At 47.4% G+C, this 21,983-nt stretch overlaps 1 protein-coding gene across 1 annotated transcript in view; it reads right to left on the reverse strand.

The window, feature by feature from the left end:
- Positions 1 to 10,262, reverse strand: part of ADHFE1 (alcohol dehydrogenase iron containing 1) — a 64,383-nt gene extending 54,121 nt beyond the window's left edge. The window contains exons 1-2 of the mRNA XM_040432921.1: positions 10,169 to 10,262; positions 7,947 to 8,055 (exon numbers count right to left, since the gene is read on the reverse strand). Of these exons, the coding sequence (XP_040288855.1) occupies positions 7,947 to 8,002 (56 nt within the window). The 5' untranslated portion in view covers positions 8,003 to 8,055; positions 10,169 to 10,262. The remainder of the gene's footprint in view (positions 1 to 7,946; positions 8,056 to 10,168) is intronic.
- Between the last annotated feature and the right edge of the window lie 11,721 nt (positions 10,263 to 21,983).

Below are 21,983 nucleotides of genomic sequence, written 5' to 3' on the forward strand. Positions count from 1 at the left end.
TAATCCAAATTTCAACAATTCAATGGGATAATTTGATGTCAAATACAATTGGCTGGCATCAGATAGCCTTCACGCCATCAGATTTGTTATTTCTTTTTTTTTTTCTTTTTTTTTTCTTTTGATGGCTTAAAGAACTCCACACTGTCTATTACCCGGCAAAAACCCTCTGTAACCTGATAGATCCATTAGGATTTATATGAATCCATATGAAATCAGAGGCATGTGAAGGCACAGTAGAAGGCTAATACATCTATATAGCAGCCCTACAAAATGGAGCTATAATACAACCATGTGCACGAACCCTAACACTTAGGCCTATTGCACACGACCGTATGGCTTTTTCAGTGTTTTGCGATCCGTTTTTCACGGATCCGTTGTTCCGTTTTTTGTTTCCGTTGTGTTTCCGTTTCTGTTCCGTTTTTCCGTTCCGTTTTTCCGTATGGCATATACAGTATACAGTAATTACATAGATAAAATTGGGCTGGGCATAACATTTTCAATAGATGGTTCAGCAAAAAACGGAACGGAAACGGAAGACATACGGATGCATTTCCGTATGTGTTCCGTTTTTTTGCGGACCCATTGACTTGAATGGAGCCACGGACTGTGATTTGCGGGCAATAATAGGACATGTTCTATGTTAAAACGGAACGGAAAAACGGAAATACGGAAACGGAATGCATACGGAGTACATTCCGTTTTTTTTGCGGACCCATTGAAATGAATGGTTCCGTATACGGACCTTATACGGAACGCAAAAAACGTCCAGTAAACGGGAAAAAAAAACGTCCGTGTGCAATAGGCCTTAAACAGGAACACAGATTTTTTTTGTCTGCTCTATGGAAGTGAGATGGTATATGTAATCAAGGCCACCGTTACAGTCAGGACTCCAGAGTCCGAACTTCCCAGCTTAGGAGTCCCTACTCTGACTCCATATTTGATTTTTTGGAAAAAAAAATAGAGAAAAACGTAAAATATTATCAAATAACACCCGTATTAATCCAGGCCAATCTTTTTAACTTTAACCAGTATATATTGTTGGGAAAGGTGGCAACCCTAGCAGCACACCCACTCTTATCATTGCAATATTCTGACCCTCATAACTTTTTTATAGTTATGTCTACGGAGATGTGTGGGGGCTATTTTTTTGCAGGGCGATCTGTCGTTTTTGACAACACCATTTTGGGGTGTGTATGATAATCACTTTTTATTCAGTTTTCTTGGGAGATAAAGTGATGAAAAAACAGCAAATCAATCAGCCTTTTTTTTTCCTGTTACGCCATTCACCATATGGGCTAACTTTTTTTAAATATTTTAATAGTACAGGCATTTTTGCATGCGGCAATGCCCATAATGTTATTTTCTTTTTTGTTTATTTTTATTTTGAGGAAAGTAGGGTGATTTTACTTTAAATAATTTTTTTTATAATTTAAAACCTTTTTTTTTTTTTTACTTTTTTTTTTATTACTTTTTGTTAGGTCCCCAAGTGGACCACAACTTGCAATCATCAGATTGCAACTTATACTGAATAATGTAAATTGCTCCATTTTTCTGTATAGAAATCACTATATCACAGTTCAGTGCTGCCATCTAGTGGCCGGACATGGGATATACTAACAATGAGCCTGGAAGCCTAGTACAGGCTGCGGCTCATTTTTAGAACAGGGTGCTTTCCCCGATTTCCGCTGGGGGGAAAGTGCGCTGAAACGGTTCTTAACAGTCTTAGATACCGTGAGTGAATGGAACTCATTACTGTGAGGCGAGGGGGCATGTGGCATATTTTGGGGGCCTGAGGGTGCAGATCTGCGTGAGGAGCTTAATGGGGTATAAATCTGTGAGGGAGGGCCGGAATCGACAGAATGTAACTGTGTTGTTAGTACATTATTACAAGATTGAGGGGCCCCACTTTCGATTTTGCCCAGGGCCACGTTTTTTCTAAAACCAGCCCTGTACGTAATGTGGTAGGCAATTAAGAGTGCCGCATTTGTGTGAGGGGAGGCGGGGCGTTCACTATTTAAACCTGGCCCTCCTCCCCCCACTTGTCGGTTCGAACGATTTCAAATCGGCTTGTGGGTTGGTGCCAGAGAAGGGCATGGGTCACTGGAGGATCGGGGGATCGGCTGCGTCGAGCTCGTCGCAACGGTGATTAGGTAGGCAGGGTGGCTTGCACACCCGTCTCGCTATGTATAACATGTGGGGCTGCCGAGCGTGCCGCCGGTCCCCAGCTGCGCTGGAGACTGCCCGCACTCCCGATCGCTTCCGGCACCCCGAGACAGGCACCCCGATCCGCTCCAGGCCCTGCGCTAAGCACCCCCGCTCCCACATGCAGCGTCCCCCAGGCAGGCACCCCTCACCTGTGGCTCAGCAGCGACGGGTCACGACGTCCGCTCGCATACCCTGAGCATCGGTCACGCCGGCCGTCGGCTCCACGACGCAGCGTTATATATCACTCACTCCCGTATCAGAACGTTCCGCCGTAGAGGAAAACGCCGTCCGCTCACACAGGGATCTATTCATTAGCTGCAATCAGTAAGCGGAGGTCCAGCTGCAGGATCAGGGGACGGAAGCCGAAACCTATGGGCGATTAATACGCCGCGGCTTTCCCTGTACAAATAGTCGATAGCGGTGGGCACGGGATGCAATGTTCCACATGGCGGAGCGCAAATCCCTCACAGCCGATCCTGATGCACGTTCTCCTGGTAATTACGACTACAGACTCATTATTAAGACCGGCCACGACTGCAGGCATTAGTCTCATGTCAACAGACTCATGAGGTAATACTACCACGTCTACAGGCGATGGTCCGTTACCGCTACTCTCGATGTAGGGTCCCCTCACTACTACAGGGGCTAGTCGGTCACATCCACAGACTCGGTCGCACTCCTGTTAACTACAGGCACTGGGTGGGCATCTACGGGTAGTTGCGTCACGACTACGCACGTGGGTCAGCCACGGCCTGGGAGGTCAGCCTTCACGGTCACAGGTAGGTCCAGTTAGGCTTCAGTCTCACAGTGGGTTCCAGTCACAATAACCAGCCCCTAGGTGAGGGGGGGCACTCCCGCACCGGCGCACAATGCCAGGGAGCTGTGCGGCTCCTCACGCGGCACACGGTTCAAACCAGCGGGGGCCGGGGCCCACGGTAAAGGAAGGGCTCCCTCTGATCCGGTGCACATTGCCAGGGAGTGGCGCTGCTCCCCACGCGGTACGAGTGTCCAGCCGGCGGTGGGTCGGCCCTAGCTGAGATGGGGGGCTCCCCCGCACTGGTGCATTCTGCCAGGGAGCAGCGTGAGCTCCCCACGCGGCTGGGGGGTAAGGCTCCTCATCTTCAATAAAGTCTGGCACGGGCCGCCGTGCCGTTAGGTAGGCAGGGATCAGGGGAAGGAGTACTAGGCTCGGTCAGGGGGAGCAGATCATAGGCGGTGGCTGGCTTCCTGCTGCCGGCCGTACATTAGGTTCCAAGGGGGTTATTTAGGCACAGGATGTTAGTTAGTCCGTGCAGGTGATCTGCGTTATACCATGCTCTTCATGCTCGTACTCAGAGCTGTGCCCATACGAGAGCTGCTTAAGTGGTTGATAGTGGAAAAAAAATAAAAAATAAAATAAAATATATATATATATATATATATATATAAAAAAAAAAAAAAAAAAAAAAATACATTTTTGAGTCTCTCACGCATGGCTTCTCCGTTTTAGGTTTACACATATGACTCCGCCATTAGAGTCTCTCACGCATGGCTTCCCCGTTTTAGGTTACACATATGACTCCGCCATTAGAGTCTCTCACGCATGGCTTCTCCGTGTTAGTTTTACACATACGGATCTGCCATTAGAGTCTCTCACGCATGGCTTCTCCGTTTTAGGTTTACACTTATGACTCCGCCATTAGAGTCTCTCACGCATGGCTTCTCCGTTTTAGGTTTACACATATGACTCCACCATTAGAGTCTCTCACGCATGGCTTCCCCGTTTTAGGTTACACATATGACTCCGCCATTAGAGTCTCTCACGCATGGCTTCCCCGTTTTAGGTTACACATATGACTCCGCCATCTGAGTCTCTCACGCATGGCTTCTCCGTTTTAGGTTTACACATATGACTCCGCCATTAGAGTCTCTCACGCATGGCTTCCCCGTTTTAGGTTACACATATGACTCCGCCATTAGAGTCTCTCACGCATGGCTTCTCCGTTTTAGGTTACACATATGACTCCGCCATTAGAGTCTCTCACGCATGGCTTCTCAATGTGAGTTCTACACATACGAGTCCGCCATTAGTCTCTCACGCCTGGCTTCTCCGTTTTAGGTTGGCACATATGACTCCGTCATTAGAATCTCTCACGCATGGCTGCTCCGTTTTAGGTTTACACATATGACTCCGCCATTAGAGTCTCTCATGCATGGCTTCTCCGTTTTAGGTTACACAAATGACTCCGCCATCTGAGTCTCTCACGCATGGCTTCTCCGTTTTAGTTTTAGTTTTACACATATGACTCCGCCATTAGAGTCCCTCACGCAGAGCTTCTCCGTTTTAGTTTTACACATATGACTCCGCCATTAGAGTCCCTCACGCAGAGCTTCTCCGTTTTAGTTTTACACATATGACTCCAACATTAGTCTCTCATGCATGGCTCCGCCATTAGTCTCTCACGCATGGCTTCTCCGCTTTAGGTTTACACACAGGACTCCGCCATTAGAGTCTCTCACGCATGGAGATTAAAAAAAAAAAAAAACAGGGCCTATCACACACCTATTGGGCTTTGTCAGGGTTTTTGCCACTCTCAATTAAACTTGTCCTATAGCATTGTTAACTATACATGGCAGGTATTCAGCACCATTGGTACAAGCTACCTCCGGACCTACCGTCACTCTTCTCCGCCCATCCGATCAAAGCGGCGTTGAAGGGTTTGCGCAAGATGTCTGTTGTGAAACGACATGGGCGTCAGCCATTTACCGGTAGCTTGTTCAGGCCGTGACAAGCAAACTGCAGGGGCAAACCGTTCGGGCCACAGGTTAGCGCTCTGGTAGAAACAGCCTTGTACCTGGCCTTCCATGGATTCCTCAGGTCAGACGAGCTCATGGGCACCAATACGCTGGCTGGGTGCCTGCGGAAAGGTCAGCTCATCCGGCGCGGGTCCATCTATGTCCTCACCTTGGCCTCGTCCAAGACGTCACGGCCGGGGCAACCAGTGGCGGTCAGATACTTTCCCACGGACAGCAGATGGTGTCCGGTGCAGGCCTTGGAGGCTTGGCTGCGTAGTATTTAGTCCAAGCGGCATGTTCTCCCGTACTCGAACTAGGCAATGCCCGGCTAACCACCGCGGCCTTTCTTACGTACATTCAGGTTAGTTGACAGGTTCAGGGGTCGGTCCTCGCTGGATCACAGGACATTCCTTCCGCATGGGCGCGGCAGCGGCGGCGTCCATGCATAAGGTGCCAGTGCATGTCATCAAACGGTTGGGTCGTCGCAGTTCCGCGTGTTCTATGCGTAATATCCCGGATCCTTATACGAAATATCATTGGCTTTCGAGTTTTGGTCTGTAGTTTCTGTTATCAAGTTTTCTAACTCCTATGCATGGTTCTTTTGGCCCCTTTAGGCTACCCTTCGATAAGCAGTTCCGGCATAACTCTGCTGCTTCTAGGTTGGGGGGGTGGAGTATAGGCTTAGGTAGGGTACCCTCTCAGCATGAGCCGATCCGAGCACAAGTGGTAGGCAATTAAGAGTGCCGCATTTGTGTGAGGGGAGGCGGGGCGTTCACTATTTAAACCTGGCCCTCCTCCCCCCACTTGTCGGTTCGAACGATTTCAACCCACCCAGGAGCCCTCCCTTCTTTCAGGTCTCATCATTGGGGTAGCCCCCATTAGGCTACCCTTCGATAAGCAGTTCCGGCATAACTCTGCTGCTTCTAGGTTGGGGGGGTGGAGTATAGGCTTAGGTAGGGTACCCTCTCAGCATGAGCCGATCCGAGCACAAGGTTTATTTAACAAACGTACATATCTATTTGCTGATGTATTTTCAGCCTCTGTTATTTTTAAAATTGAGATCATGTGACTCCTGATCAGACTCCTTATATCTCTCCTCAGTTCTGTATTGCAAGAGTTACCCTTTCCCTGGCTGAGTGTGAGCATCTGCTGGACTAATGAGTTTGTTAAGTCTGCTACATATTTCCTGAGTTTTGTGTCTGCCTGGTAAATGTTTCTTGAGCTCTGTGACCTGCCCTGGTTGTGCAACATGCTTTCATTGAATCTGCTTAGACTTTGTTTGTGTCCTGTGCTGGAGCTTTACCTCTCAGGTCTCCCTGTTTTGTGGGGTACTAGCTCTCCTTGGGGAGAGAGCACCTTAATCGGCGTGAGGAGACTTATAGGCCATACATCCTCCTCTAGAATTCAGGGAAGATAGGGATGCAAATGAGCTCTTAGAAAGTTCTGCCTCTAATGCCACCAGATTTAAGGCAGCTATCCAATAAATCAATGTTCAGCTCTTTCAATAAGCCTTGAGACATGACTCGGATATTAAATAAGACAGCCCCTCATCTGCAGACAGCTGTTTCAGGGTGATTCAAATCCCGCGCCTGTCTTCATTCGGCGCAGGCGCTCTGAGAGAAGGATGCTCGCCTCCTCAGCACTCCCTCAGTGCGCCTGCGCCGATGACGTCACCGAAAGAGAAGACGTCATCGGCGCAGGCGCACTGAGGAGGCGAGCGTCCTTCTCTCAGAGCGCCTGCGCCGAATGAAGACAGGCGCGGGATTTGAATTGCATGAATTGCAGACAGGGCCAGTCAGAGGACGAGCGCGTTCGCTGGCCCTGTCAATCAACATGAGGAGGGGGCGTCTTTATGAGAGGAGGATGCGGCTCGTACCAGCAAGTAACCGCCCTACTTGCTGGTAGAGAGGTAATTTACATATTATAAAAGTCCGTTTTTTTTATTAAACTACTGAACGAAAATGAGTAAGAGCATTATAGATTGATATATCGCAGTATAAGGAATTTAAGTAGCCAAAAAAAAATATATGACTTTAGTGGGGTGACAGAAGTCCTTTAACTATGGCTCCATACAAACATACAAACTCCACCTCTCCACCTGTTGCTGATGGAGAGGGATGGTGACTTTGGACCCTCATACAAATGATCACTGGTGTTGTGGTTCCCCCATCCATTTTTATTAAAGCTGAGCTGCAGTACTGGAAACTACACACTGGAGGGAGCCTTCTGAGGACAGGTCATCAATAGCTAAGTCGAAAATAAAATAAAATGTAATTTTAAAGAAGCACTACCACAAAATTTTTTATTCTTGGAGCCTTAAGAAAGGTACATGTAAATTGTAGTAAAAGTAATATTTTAAAGGGTGCATTCACACGACCGTAGTGTTTTGCTGTTCGCAAATTGCGGATCCGCAAAACACGGACAATTGGCCCGTGTACTTTCCACATTTTGCGGACCTCACATGGCCACCACTTTCATAGAAAATGCCTATTCTTGTCCAAAATTGTGGAACGGATGAAGACTCATTCTATGGTCATATGGTGACGGTATTTGTCAGTTATCCTCTCCCTTTTGGTCCTCAGCTGTGTCATATGACCAACACTCTGACTATCCAGCTGACACAGCGTCTTATGTGTGGACAGGAAGTCAGTTTCTCTATTCATTGCTATGAGACTGACATTGAAGCTTTCATAGGAATGAATAGAAAAACTGATTTCCAGTCCACAAACAAGATGCTGTGTCAGTTGGAGAGTCAGAGTGTCAGTCACATGACACAACTGAGGACCAGAAGGGAGGTTATAACTCACAACTACAGCCACCAGTAAAATTACCTTCACTACAGTACATCATGTACTTTTCTAACTGACTAGAGAATAAACATTTTTGTTTTAGAGAAGGGTGGTAAATAAAAGCAGACAGTACACATTATTATGGCTGAAAATACATATTTGCATTGAAAAGCTTACGATGCTCTGTGCAGTTGTCTCAGGAGATTAATCACTTTATCCCGTCCTGCAGCCATTATATTTTATAGACAGGGCTAATATGAAGACTCTACCTGGATGTCAGATAAACCTAAAGAAAATATAAGCCTTAAAATACCAAAAATATGAAAAAATATGAAAAACATTATTAGTGAACACTGCGTTGAAAATGACAATACATAATATAAGGATAAGAAACAGAAAAGGGCGTCATCACTGGTAGCCCACACCAGTAATACAGTAATGGTCATCAGTATTAAAGGGGTTATACCACCTCAGACATTGGGGGCATATCGCTAAGATATGCCCCCAATGTCTGATAAGTGCGGGTCCCACGCCTGAGACTTGTACCTGTACTTAGAAGAGAGCCAGCAAAGTCCCACAGGGTGCACCATGCATGTGCAGTTGCCCTCTATTCATTTTATGGGAGTGCCGAAAATAACTAAGCACTGGCTCGGCTATTTCTGTCAGCCCCATAGAAGTGAATAGAGCAGTGGCCCCCTATTAATTTCAATGGGACTTCCAGTGCTCCCATAGGAATGAACGGAGGGCAGCCACACATGCGTGGTGCACCCTCTGGGACCTTTTCAGCTCCGTTCTAAGTATAGGTTCTATAGGGACTCGCACCGATCAGACATTGGGGGCATATCCTAGTGATATGCCCCCAATTTCTGAGATGGTACAAGCCCTTTAATAATTGGCAAGGTGGCTGGAAGTATACAGGGTATAATGGTAATAAAACAAGTGGAACATCTTCCCCCAGACACCAATCTATATTTTATAGTTTTCTTCCTGCTGATTCTTGGCATATTTGGTGGGTTGCAGCTGGATCTCCGCTAGTCCCTATTATAGTTAATAGGGACGTTCAGGCTTCGGCAATGCCGGAATGCAGAGAGATCTGGCAGGCTGTTTCCTGCAGGAACAGCCTGCTGGATCCTAAACGCTACTGTGAAGCTAGCCTCAGTTGACTATACACTTTCAATAGCTGTTGGCTGAATGTTTGGTCAGCTGACAGCTATACCTCCCTACTACCTGCTGCCAGACTCCGCTGGTGGTGCCAGTACGAAAGGATCAGGTGTTGAAATTCAATTTGCCCAATCCCAGACAATGTTGGGGAGAGTTGGGAGGTCTCCATACCCATTTATCTGAGTTTACAGAGCTAGTCATGCAAATGATGCCCCTGAACTCATCCTGATGATAGTTGTCACTGCACCAGAACAACATAGGGGGTCATTTACTATCAGATATACGCCAGTTTTCTGGCGTATATCTGTCGCAGATTGCGCCACAATCTGTGACTATTCCCCGCTCATGCCAGGTCTAAAAAAGGGGGAAGTGGCGGCAGGGGTGCACCTAGCCTTTCTGCTGCCTGAGGCGGAAACTGAAACGGCGTCCCCCCATGCCAATTTCTTAACCTAACCCCTTTGCCACAATGAAAGCGCTCATTGCCCATGGCCCTTCTGCTGCCCCCCTCTTGCCTCTTCCTGGTGCTGCCTGAGGCGATCGCCTCACCTGGCCTCATTGGTGGTGCACTCCAGTAACACACTTATCACTTCCATGGTACTGCATTGCTCTCTGCACTAACAAAAACTTACATGCAGCCACATAAATGTACAGTCAGAGATCAGCACTGAGGAAGACAAGTCCAACTCAGAAATATCACAGATGTGTTACCTTCTGGACAGTGCCAGTACTGCAGGACTCTCTCAGCGAATCCTGGACACTTGTCATAGAGTTGTGTAGCGAACAGGCACATGGCAGCTCTGCCCCTAAACCACATTGTGGCTAGGTGTTACACTAGACTGTGCATGTCAGGTAAAGAGACAATCTCTAACAATTGGAATTGATATATTCCAGGGATCCTCAACCTCCAGCTGTTGTAAAACTAAAACTCCCACCATGCCCTTCTGTAGGCTGATAGCTGTCCAGGAATGATGGGAGTTGTAGTTTTGCAACAGCTGGAGGGCCGCAGGTTGAGCATGCCGGATATAATCCATAGCTAGAACCCTCAGCAGGTGATCTGCCGCCAAGTGCCCACCCAGAACATACTGCTATACTACACTTTCTCATATACGGTAGTTTCCTTTGTCCAGTCCTTGCTGTAGTTTGTGTACATATCTGGTGTAATAATATTTAGTAAACAATGTTACATTGTAGCAGATTCCATTGTATCAGAGAATAGGAGACAATGCCAAGAGGAATACCTGCAACAAGTTGTGTATGTTGTGACAAGTCAGCAGATCCGGTTTTCTCCTCTCCTTGCTTCACTAGAAAGCAGTGTCTTTCCCAGCATTCAGTGCTGGTGTTTTCTCATAGGCAGTAATGTGATCTCTTGTGCACTCCTCCTTCTCTAGGTCACTACAGGGACAAAACTGTGGCAGCAGCATAGTGCACATTCCCTATGCATACTGATGTATCTTCAGTATTCTCGGGTGACGGTAGGAGCAAGAAACGATGAGACGGATATGCCACATTCAATGACAAAAGAGCACTGTGCAAACTGATGATACAGTCATTTTAGTTAAAACATTCAGCTACAAAGATGGCCTAAAAATGAGTTAGGCTACTTTCACACTAGCGTTCGGAGCGGATCCGTCTGATGTTTTATCAGACGGATCCGCTCCGATAATGCAGACGTTCGCATCCGTTCAGAACGAATCCGTCTGCATTATTACTTAGAAAATTTTCTAAGTGTGAAAGTAGCCTGAGCGGATCCGTTCAGACTTTACATTGAAAGTCAATGGGGAACGGATCCGCTTGAAGATTGAGCCATATGGTGTCATCTTCAAGCGGATCCGTCCCCATTGACTTCCATTATAACTCTGGACGGATCCGCTCGCCTCCGCACGGCCAGGCGGACACCTGAACGCTGCAAGCAGCGTTCAGGTGTCCGCTCACTGAGCGGAGCGGAGGCTGAGCGCTGGCAGGCGGATGCATTCTCAGTGGATCCGCCTCCATTGAGAATGCATCAGGGCCGTCCAGCTGCGTTCAGGACCGCTCGTGAGCCCCTTCAAACGGAGCTCACGAGCGGACACCTGAACGCTAGTGTGAAAGTAGCCTTACATTTCTATGGGCGAAACCTGCAACGGATGCTGAAGATTTGTTTCTACTGCATGTGAATAGGGTCTTCTGCCCCATTAGCTCACATTTAGTAGTGTGGCTGCACCTGAAATCCTGAATTTGTGCCAAAGGTTGGCACATTTTTGCCACTGTTTGCTGCACTTCATTTTAGATCTGGACAATCACAATACATTAGTATAAGTGCCTTGTATTAACTTTCTCTACATGATAAATGCCATTTGCTGAACTGAGACAACACACGGATGTTCTTGTACTAAATAATCCAAAATGAGCAAATTATGTATCTAAAAAAAAGGGGGAGATTTTTGAAATCGGTGTAAAGTAGAACTTGCATATATCAAGGGGAGAAAAACAGAACTGGATCGCGTATCCACAATGCTATGCTTAGATCTAATTAAACTCGCTTCTCAGCGCAATATTAAAGTGTACAGCCCCCCATACTACATGCTGTACAAGAGGCATTAGTGTACATTTTGATCAAAAGGCGTGGTGAGTGGGCTTATGCCTTTTGAGCAAAATGTACACTAATGCCTCTTGTACAGCATGTAGTATGGGGGGCTGTACACTTTAATATTGCGCTGAGAAGCGAGTTTAATTAGATCTAAGCATAGCATTGTGGATGTGCGATCCAGTTCTGTTTTTCTCCCCTTGATTTACGCATGTTGAATCTTTCTTCTTTATTACTGGTATCAGCACTCCCCCCATTCGGCACAGGTGGTTTTAATTTCTCAGAAGTCTGCATATAAGTGGCAATTGACCTGCAGTTCCTGATAGCAATGACATGTTGTGTTAGACAACTGTTCACATGGTGCAGTACTGCGTGGTGGGCTTTGTTTTTGTGGCGCTGTGCTGGTGGGTTGGTGGGATCCAGTGCCATGGGTGGCATTGTCAGACAGCAGGGTTGCTGTTTGACTATTGGGTCCCGCCGCCTACTAGGGCAGTGCCGCTTTGTCACCGCATTGTGCTGCGCCTTTTCGCCACTCAAAGAGGCGAGCTTGATGTAATGAGTGGGCTTATGCCTTTTGATCAAAATGTACACTAATGCCTCTTGTACAGCATCCAAAGGAGCTGTGAAAAATGAAAGGTGGAATCTGATTGGTTGCTATGGGCAACTAAGCCAGTTCTGCTTTACAGCAGTTTGATAAATGACCCCAATATCAGTTTTTTTTTATTTTATTATAAATTTTGTTATTATCAGTCTAACGACAAGCAAGATGGGTTTGAGGAAAAAATATATTTTGGGGTCTGTAGGTTCTATTTTACTCAGTTATGTGCTGAATCCATCCGTTCTTGTGCTCCATTATAGGAGCAGAAGAAAGGAAAGGCGAACACTGGTGTGAAAGCAGCCTTATTGCCTGGTTTATATGTGCCAGGATTTTTCAGAAAAGTCATGTCAATCCACCTCTATAAACACTTTTATTATTAGAGTAACATCTAGAGCAGGGGTGCATAACTTTTTCTGGGTGGGGGCCACATTGTCAGACTGAAGGAATCCCAAGGGCCGAAAATAAAAGTTAAAGGGGTATTACCAAGTGAAATACTGTATTTATGGCGTATTGTGCACACAGTATATATCATAAATGTCTCGTTATACCTCCAGGACTCCTATCTAATGGGAGAATACATGAAAAATGCATGTGAGCTGCCACAAGACATAGACATATATGTCTGTTACCAGATGGTTGGGGGCCGCAGAGAATGGTATCCAGGGCCGCATGTTGTGCACCCCTGATCTAGAGACTCATCTATATCAGCAAATTACTTGCCCCCCCAATTTTGGCATTGCATGGCACAGTGGGTCTAAGTGAAGAGGGCAGGTGCCTACCGAGATGAATCTCTTGTGCACCTTTTGTTCATAGAGACTGATTAATACATTTTGAAATATTACATTTCTCAAAAATGCAGCAACATGTGAAATGTGGAATAAGGCCTCAGGCACACGACCGTATTTTTTTGCCGTCCGCAAAACGGGGTTCCGTTTTTCCGTGATCCGTGACCGTTTTTTCGTCCGTGGGTCTTCCTTGATTTTTGGAGGATCCACGGACATGAAAAAAAAGTCGTTTTGGTGTCCGCCTGGCCGTGCGGAGCCAAACGGATCCGTCCTGAATTACAATGCAAGTCAATGGGGACGGATCCGTTTGACGTTGACACAATATGGTGCAATTTCAAACAGATCCGTCCCCCATTGACTTTCAATGTAAAGTCAGGAGTTAATATACCATAGGATCGGAGTTTTCTCCAATCCGATGGTATATTTTATCTTGAAGCGGCCCCATCACCATGGGAACGCCTCTATGTTAGAATATACCGTCGGATTTGAGTTACATCGTGAAACTCAAATCCGACAGTATATTCTAACACAGAGGCGTTACCATGGTGATGGGGACGCTTCAGGTTAGAATATACTAAAAGAACTGTGTACATGACTGCCCCCTGCTGCCTGGCAGGTGCTGACAGGCAGCAGGGGGCAGCCCCCCCCCCCCCCGTAGTTAACACATTGGTGGCCAGTGCGGCCGGCCCCCCCCTCCCCTGTAGTTAACTCATTGGTGGCCAGTGGGCCCCCCTCCCTCCCCTGTAGTTAACTCGTTGGTGGCCAGTGGGCCCCCCCTCCCTCCCCTGTAGTTAACTCGTTGGTGGCCAGTGGGCCCCCCCTCCCCTGTAGTTAACTCATTGGTGGCCAGTGGGCCCCCTCCCTCCCCTGTAGTTAACTCGTTGGTGGCCAGTGGGCCCCCCCTCCCTCCCCTGTAGTTAACTCGTTGGTGGCCAGTGGGCCTTCTCCCCTCCCTCCCCCTCCTAATTAAAATCTCCCCCCTATCATTGGTGGCAGCGGAGAGTATACCGATCGGAGTCCCAGTTTAATCGCTGGGGCTCCGATCGGTAACCATGGCAACCAGGACGCTACTGCAGTCCCGGTTGCCATGGTTACTTAGCAATTTGTAGAACCATTATACTTACCTGCGAGCTGCGATCTCTGCGTCCGGCCGGGAGCTCCTCCTACTGGTAAGTGACAGGTCATGTCACCTACCAGTAGGAGGAGCTCCCGGCCGGACGCAGAGATCGCAGCTCGCAGGTAAGTATAATGGTTCTACAAATTGCTAAGTAACCATGGCAACCGGGACTGCAGTAGCGTCCTGGTTGCCATGGTTACCGATCGGAGCCCCAGCGATTAAACTGGGACTCCGATCGGTATACTCTCCGCTGCCACCAATGATAGGGGGGAGATTTTAATTAGGAGGGGGAGGGAGGGGAGAAGGCCCACTGGCCACCAACGAGTTAACTACAGGGGAGGGAGGGGGGGCCCACTGGCCACCAACGAGTTAACTACAGGGGAAGGAGGGGGCCCACTGGCCACCAATGAGTTAACTACAGGGGAGGGGGGGCCCACTGGCCACCAACGAGTTAACTACAGGGGAGGGAGGGGGGGCCCACTGGCCACCAACGAGTTAACTACAGGGGAGGGAGGGGGGCCCACTGGCCACCAATGAGTTAACTACAGGGGAGGGGGGGGGCGGCCGCACTGGCCACCAATGTGTTAACTACAGGGGGGGGGCTGCCCCCTGCTGCTTGTCAGCACCTGCCAGGCAGCAGGGGGCAGTCATGTAGACAGTTCTTTTAGTATATTCTAACCTGAAGCGTCCCCATCACCATGGGAACGCCTCTGTGTTAGAATATACTGTCGGTTCTGAGTTTTCACCAAGTGAAAACTCAGCTATGAAAAAGCTTTTATGCAGACGGATCTTCGGATCCGTCTGTATAAAAACTAACCTAAGGCCACGGATCACGGACACGGATGCCAATCTTGTGTGTATCCGTGTTCTTTCACGGACCCATTGACTTGAATGGGTCCGTGAACTGTTGTCCGTCAAAAAAATAGGACAGGTCATATTTTTTTGACAGACAGGATACACGGATCACGGTCTCGGCTGCAAAACGGTGCATTTTCAGATTTTTCCACGGACCCATTGAAAGTCAATGGGTCCGCGAAAAAAAACGGAAAACGGCACAACGGCCACGGATGCACACAACGGTCGTGTGCATGAGGCCTAACACAGAGGCCTTTCACTGAACAGAGGACAAGCAACAGGTCATCCAGTTTCAGGAGCACAAATTTGAATAAAGATGCCCTTTTCCATTTTATCTATTCCCTCTGTATTATTCTTTAGGGTTTCCAAGCTCTCCTGTATAGACTAAAAAGTACGGTATACGAGGAAAACCGCCTAAACCCTTGGTGCTTTATAAATGACCTTCAGTGGGATCCAGACGAAGATAGACCATGCCCACTTGAAGACACTGAAGGGAGATTAAAGGAAATTCAGTGTGGAAACTGCAAGCAAATGAGTTCCTTGGAGGAAAGCATTTGCTGCCATGAATTTAGATCCATGGATTGTATAAGAGAAGGTCTACCATGTGTAATAGAGCATGAAGTATTTCAAAGTAGGATTCATTCGAGAGATTTTTTTAATCGAGATTCTTCAAGCTAGCACCCGAATGACCCAACAAGAATATGAAAGAATTGAAAACAGGTAAGACTAAATTTTGTATTGATTCCAAGATAAATACTGGGCACATGCCGTCTCCCTTCTTTCTTCCTTTCTACTGCTGCTTTGCCATAGACATAGTAGCAGCAGGAAGGAAGAGAGACAGGATACCCTTCATACAGCTGATCGTTGGGGGTGCTGGGTGTTGTACCCTCGCTGATCTGATATTGATCCTGAGGATAGGTCATCAATAGTAAAAACATGTGAATCAATAAAAGTCAATAATTTTTTTCGAAATTATTCTAGGTGTCTGAGATGGGCATGCTATCGTAAGTTTACCAACCTAGTTTATGGGTTTCTTGGAAAGGGTCACTGTTTTGCCCATTTTGTGCATAATAAATGTATGTAATGTGCTGTAAAGATTATACTGCAATGTTATGTTTGACGTTGCTGCCATCTAGTGGTCAAAGTTAGTTACTACTTTGCCAGAACTTTACAGGAAGTGTATTTTTCTCAGAGTGAGAGGCAGTAACCTTTAACCTGGAACTGTATTTCCTCCATTTCATGACTGCTCCTGGATCTAGCAGGCTGCATGCAGAGGAGCTCTTGATCTATTCCTGGACTTATGATGGAATTGTCTGTGAGTACTCTTACTGATGGAGTGAGGCTGCTGTATTATGTTTTATGTACTGACACATATGTTTTGTTTATGCTTATGTTGTAGTTTTACAAAGTTATTCAGAAAAAAGAATACAAACAGATCTGATGTCTCACGTTTCTTGACTTCTGAATTATTGGTAAGCTGTCTGACCGGTGTTATACAACAGTTCAATAACGCGAAGCAGAACAGTAAAAAGACAACCCACGTGGCGGTCTGGAATAAACTGAGACGCCATTACTGCAGCATGAGTCTAAGATCAGGGACAAAGTACCAGGCTGATGACATGCTACCGCCGACACAGCAAGGCAGGGAGAAAATTCCCAGTGCCCAGCAAGACGATTCACGGTCGCATGTGTCCAGATCTTCACAGGCTAGCAAGATGTCCTCAGCTAGTTCTTCAGCACTTAGAGCTCGTGCCGAGGCAGAAGCTGCCCACGTCCAGCTACAGTATGCAGAAAAAGAAGCCATTATAATGCCGGAGTTAGCAGCAAAGAAAGCTGCCATAGCACAAGAGACAGCAGCTAGGGAGGCTGCCATAGCACAAGAGACAGCAGCTAGGGAAGCTGCCCTAGCACGAGAGAGAGCTAAGGAAGCAGCTAGGGAAGCTGCCCTAGCATGAGAGAGAGCTAAGGAAGCAGCTAAGGAAGCTGCCATAGCACAAGAGAGAGCAGCGAGGGAAGCTGCCTTAGCACAAGAGAGAGCAGCTAGGCAAGCTGTCATGGCACAAGAAGAAGCAGAATTAGAATCAAAATTGTTCATCCTGCAGCGACAGACTGCAGCTGCAGCTGCAGTCGCTGAAGCAAAGGCCGCTGCCTACATGGGAACAAGTCGGTCAGGAAGTGAAAAATCATATAAAGACTCAGAGTTTCCAGAAAAACCTCTATTCCCTGCAGATCGTACAAGTGAGTACATCCAGAAGCTTACTGATGTGCATACAAAGGAACAGTCTCTTAAACCTGAAGCAAAGGAATTCAGGCCGAGATCAACATACTGTCAATTGATGCACTGGTTGACCGCATGCAGGGATTATCCATAGAGGTTGCGGATCTGCGTAGTTCGGTCACACGGTGTCAGAATGCTCTGGCATCAGGTGCAGGTCAAATTTGTGTGGAGCCAAAAGTGGCTCTTCCTGATTGATTTGCAGGGGGTACGGATGACTTTATCCGTTTTAGAGAGTCTTGCAAATTGTATTTTCGGCTGCGTCCATCGTCGTCAGGTGATAAGAGTCAGAGGATAGGTATAATCATTTCTCTGCTTAAAGAGGACGCGCAATCCTGGGCCTTTTCTCTGCCGCCCGGTTCTTGGGCCCTCCGGTCGGTGGAGGAATTTTTTATGCCCCTGGGATTAATCTACGATGACCCAGATCGGGTCTCGATGGCGGAATCGAGATTACGTAATTTATTTCAGGGTGAATGTACTGCAGAGACTTACTGTGTTGAGTTTAGGAGATGGGCTACCGAATCAGAGTGGAATGATCCCGCGTTACGTAGTCAGTTTTGTCAGGGGTTATCTGAGAGATTGAAAGATGCCCTTGCTTTTCAGAAGAACCCAGATTCTTTGGAGAATGCAATGTCTTTAGCAGTACGGTTAGATAGACGTATTAGAGAAAGGTGTAGGGCTCCCTCCGCGCAAGGGATCCCTTCTGTGAGTGGTTTCGTCTCTACTGCTTCCCAGGGTGATGTTACAGGTAGCTCTGGGGTAGCAGAGGAACCCATGCAGCTGGGTCAGGTTTCTTGCCGTTCTGATAGTAGAGACTTTAGGAAATTGCACAAACTGTGTTACTACTGTGGGAAAAGTGGTCACTTTATTTTTGCTTGTCCTTTTGTTAAACCGCAGGTGGAAGAGAAAAAGAAAAAAAATCTTTCCTGACTCTTGGTGGCGTGAATGGTGTGGTGGAGCAGGCAGGTATGCAAGCTCCCTGCAGTTCCCGTTTTCTCCTTCCAGATGTGGTGGCGCTAGAGTCAAGAAAGATTTTTTTTTGAAGTATTCCTTGACTGTGGTGCTGGGGTAAACCTAATTGACTCTCTTTTTCTTCAAAATCTGGGTCTAAGTACTTGCACTTTAGAAAAAGAGATTCAGGTTTTTGCAATTGATTCTTTCCCTCTTTCTCAAAGGAGTCTTACTCACATTGTTCATGGTATTCACTTAAGGTTGGGTGATTCACATGTTGAGATTATGTCTTGTTTTGTCATGAAGGATTTGCCAGCTCCTATAGTTTTGGGGTTACCATGGTTGACTAAACATAACCCAATTATAAATTGGCAAGCGAGACAAATCATTGGTTGGAGTGAGTTTTGTTCGGATAATTGTCTTGGCACATCTATCGCTGGTGTGTCCACTACGGCTTTACCTCAGTATCTCTCAGACTTTGCGTGTGTCTTTTCGGAGGGTGGGGCTCAGGAATTGCCCCCTCATCATGACTATGATTGTCCAGTTAATCTCATCCCAGGGGCTAAGTTGCCAAAGTCTCGGCTTTACAACCTTTCTCAACCCGAAAGTTTGGCAAAAGGTCATATTAGGCCATCTAAGTCTCCGGTGGCAGTAGGCTTGTTCTTTGTAAAAATAAAAGGATGGATCGCTGAGACCGTGTTTGGATTTCCGGGAATTGAACCGTATTACGGTCCGGGATCCATATCCCCTGCCTTTGATCTCTGACCTTTTTGATCAGATTGTTGGAGCCAAGGTGTTCTCCAAGTTGGATTTGAGAGGGGCCTACAATCTGATCAGAATCAAGGAGGGGGATGAGTGGAAAACGGCCTTCAATACGCACGTGGGTCATTTTGAGAATCTGGTTATGCCTTTTGGGTTGACGAACGCGCCAGCAGTATTTCAGCGATTCATCAATGACATTTTTCATCATTTGGTGGCGAGATTCGTGGTGGTTTATTTGGATGACATTTTAATTTTAATTTACTCTCCTGATCTGAAGACCCATCAGGATCATGTGAGACAGGTCTTGACGATCCTTCGGGAGAATAAATTATATGCTAAATTGGAGAAATGTTTGTTTTCGGTGCAGGAGCTTCCGTTCTTGGGATATCTGCTTTCTGACTCTGGTTTTCGTATGGATCCCGAAAAGGTCCGGGCGGTTCTGGAGTGGGACCGACCAGAGAATCAGAAAGCTTTGATGAGGTTCATGGGGTTTACTAATTATTATAGAAAATTTATTTCAAACTATTCTACCATTGTAAGACCTCTCACTGATATGACTAAGAAGGGCGCCGACGTCTCTGTCTGGTCGGATGAGGCATTGCAGGCCTTTTCGGCTATTAAGGAGCGTTTTGCGTCTGCTCCCATTCTTGTGCAGCCCGATGTGTCTCAGCCATTCGTAGTGGAGGTGGATGCATCTGAGGTGGGGGTTTGAGCGGTGCTGTTGCAGGGTCCATCTCCTGGCAAATGGGTCCCGTGTGCTCTTTTTCTCCAAGAAGCTCTCGGTCGCTGAGAGGAATTATGATGTTGGAGATAGAGAGTTGCTGGCTATCAAGTTGGCCTTAGAGGAATGGCGTCACTGGTTGGAGGGGGCGTCTCACCCCGTTACGGTATATACAGACCATAAGAATTTGGCTTACTTGCAATCTGCCAAGCGTCTGAACCCTAGACAGGCCAGATGGTCACTGTTTTCTCAATTTTGTGGTTACCTTTCGCCCAGGGGTTAAGAACGTCAAGGCGGATGCCTTGTCTCGCAGCTTTCCTGGGGGAGGTGATTCAGAGGATCCTGCTCCGATTTTAGCTGATGGGGTGGTGGTCTCCGCTCTGTACCCCGAATTGGAGATGGAGGTGTTGGGAGCTCAGGAGGGGCTCCTGGTTCTTGTCCCCCAGGGAGGTTGTTTGTTCCTGAAGGCCTGCGATACAAGGTATTCAAGGAACATCATGATACTGTCCTTGCTGGACATCCTGGTGGTAAGTCCACCTGTGATCTGGTGTCTCGGAGGTTCTGGTGGCCAGGGTTACGTAAGAGCATTGAAGATTACGTGGCAGCTTGTGAGACCTGTGCTCGGTCAAAGGTTGCTCATACTCGACCGGCTGGTTCACTTCTTCCATTGTCAATTCCGTCTCGTCCTTGGACACATTTGTCTATGGACTTTATTACGGATCTGCCGAGTTCCTCCGGGAGAACAGTAATTTTGGTGGTAGTTGACCGTTTCAGTAAAATGGCTCACTTTATATCTTTAACTAGTCTGCCTAACGCCAAGACTTTGGGGCAGATTTTTGTGGATAATATTGTGAGATTGCATGGTATTCCTTCGGATGTGGTCTCTGATAGGGGCACGCAGTTTGTCTCCAGGTTTTGGAGGGCGTTCTGTTCTCGGCTGGGCATTCAACTTTCGTTCTCTTCGGCTTTTCATCCGCAGTCAAATGGACAGACAGAGCGTACTAATCAAAACCTGGAGACCTACTTGAGGTGCTTTGTGGCTGAGAATCAGGAGGACTGGTCCTCATTCTTGTCCCTAGCAGAATTTGCTTTGAATAACCGTAGGCAGGAGTCCACGGGTAAGTCGCCATTTTTTGCTGCATACGGTTTTCATCCTCAGTTTGGTACCTTTTCTGGGACTGGTTCCTCTGGGATGCCAGAGGAGGAGAGATTTTCTTCTGCCTTGTCCTCTATCTGGCGGAGGATCCAAGGGAATTTGGAGAAGATGGGTGAGAGGTATAAGCGAATAGCTGACAAGAGATGTGTGACTGGTCCGGACCTGTGTGTGGGTGATCTGGTGTGGTTGTCCACTAAAAATATTAAATTGAGAGTGCCATCTTGGAAACTGGGTCCAAGATTTATCGGTCCGTACAAGATATCTGAGGTGATCAATCCAGTAGCGTTTCGGCTGGATCTTCCGCAGACTTGGAGGATCCATGATGTGTTCCACAGGTCTTTACTAAAAAAATACGTGAAACCGGTGGAACCATCGCCATTGCCTCCTCCTCCTGTTCTGGTCGATGGAAATTTGGAGTTCGAGATCTCCAGGGTTCTCGACTCTAGAGTTCTTTGGGGTTCCCTTCAGTACCTGGTACACTCGAGGGGATACGGCCCTGAGGAGAGGACGTGGGTTCCGGCGCTGGATGTCAGTGCCAGCCGATTGGTAAAGGCTTTTCATAGATCCCATCTGGATACGGTTGGTCCGGGGTGTCCGGAGGTCACCCGTAGAAGGGGGGATACTGTCATGCCCTGCTCTGACTATGTGCGGAGGTCGGCCAGAATAGCAGCACGTGTTTAGTTTTGTTTTGGAGTCGTGCTGAACCCGCCTCACATCAGGTGCACTGGGTGGGGTCACTGGTTTAAATATCACTCTAGTCCAGTGTTCTGAGCGGGTTATAGAAATCAGTCTGGCCTTGGAAGCAAGGAAGGAAGGTTGTCTGTTCCAGCTCAGAAAAGATAAGTGTGGTTTCAGTTTTTGTTGATTGCTGTCTAGGTTGTGTTTGTGTCATCTTTCCCATCCAGGTTCTGTGCGAGCAGGCTGCTCCTTTTCCCCTTTTCACCATCTCAGGGAATCTAGGGTGTTTTAGCCCAGGCACGAGGACACATCATTCCTACCTTCAAGGTCTGAATGTGGGCTGAGCAGTGCAGGGAAAGAGGTCAGGGTTTAGCTAGGAGGTGAACCTTCCCCTCCTTCTCGCCTAGTGCCTGGTTGTTGGTATATCTGTGTGTCTGAGTTCCCCGTCCGCCGTGACACATACCCCCTGAGCAGGCCCAATCAACCTCATGAGGTCAGCAGCTGCCAGCAAACCAAGAATGAAGCACCAGAAACCCCTAAGAACAAAAACCAAGTGTTTCCATCACCTCAACCTATAGATTACATGCGCGTA

This window comes from Bufo bufo, chromosome 5 (genome assembly GCF_905171765.1).
Source record: "Bufo bufo chromosome 5, aBufBuf1.1, whole genome shotgun sequence".
Classification (NCBI taxonomy): domain Eukaryota; kingdom Metazoa; phylum Chordata; class Amphibia; order Anura; family Bufonidae; genus Bufo; species Bufo bufo.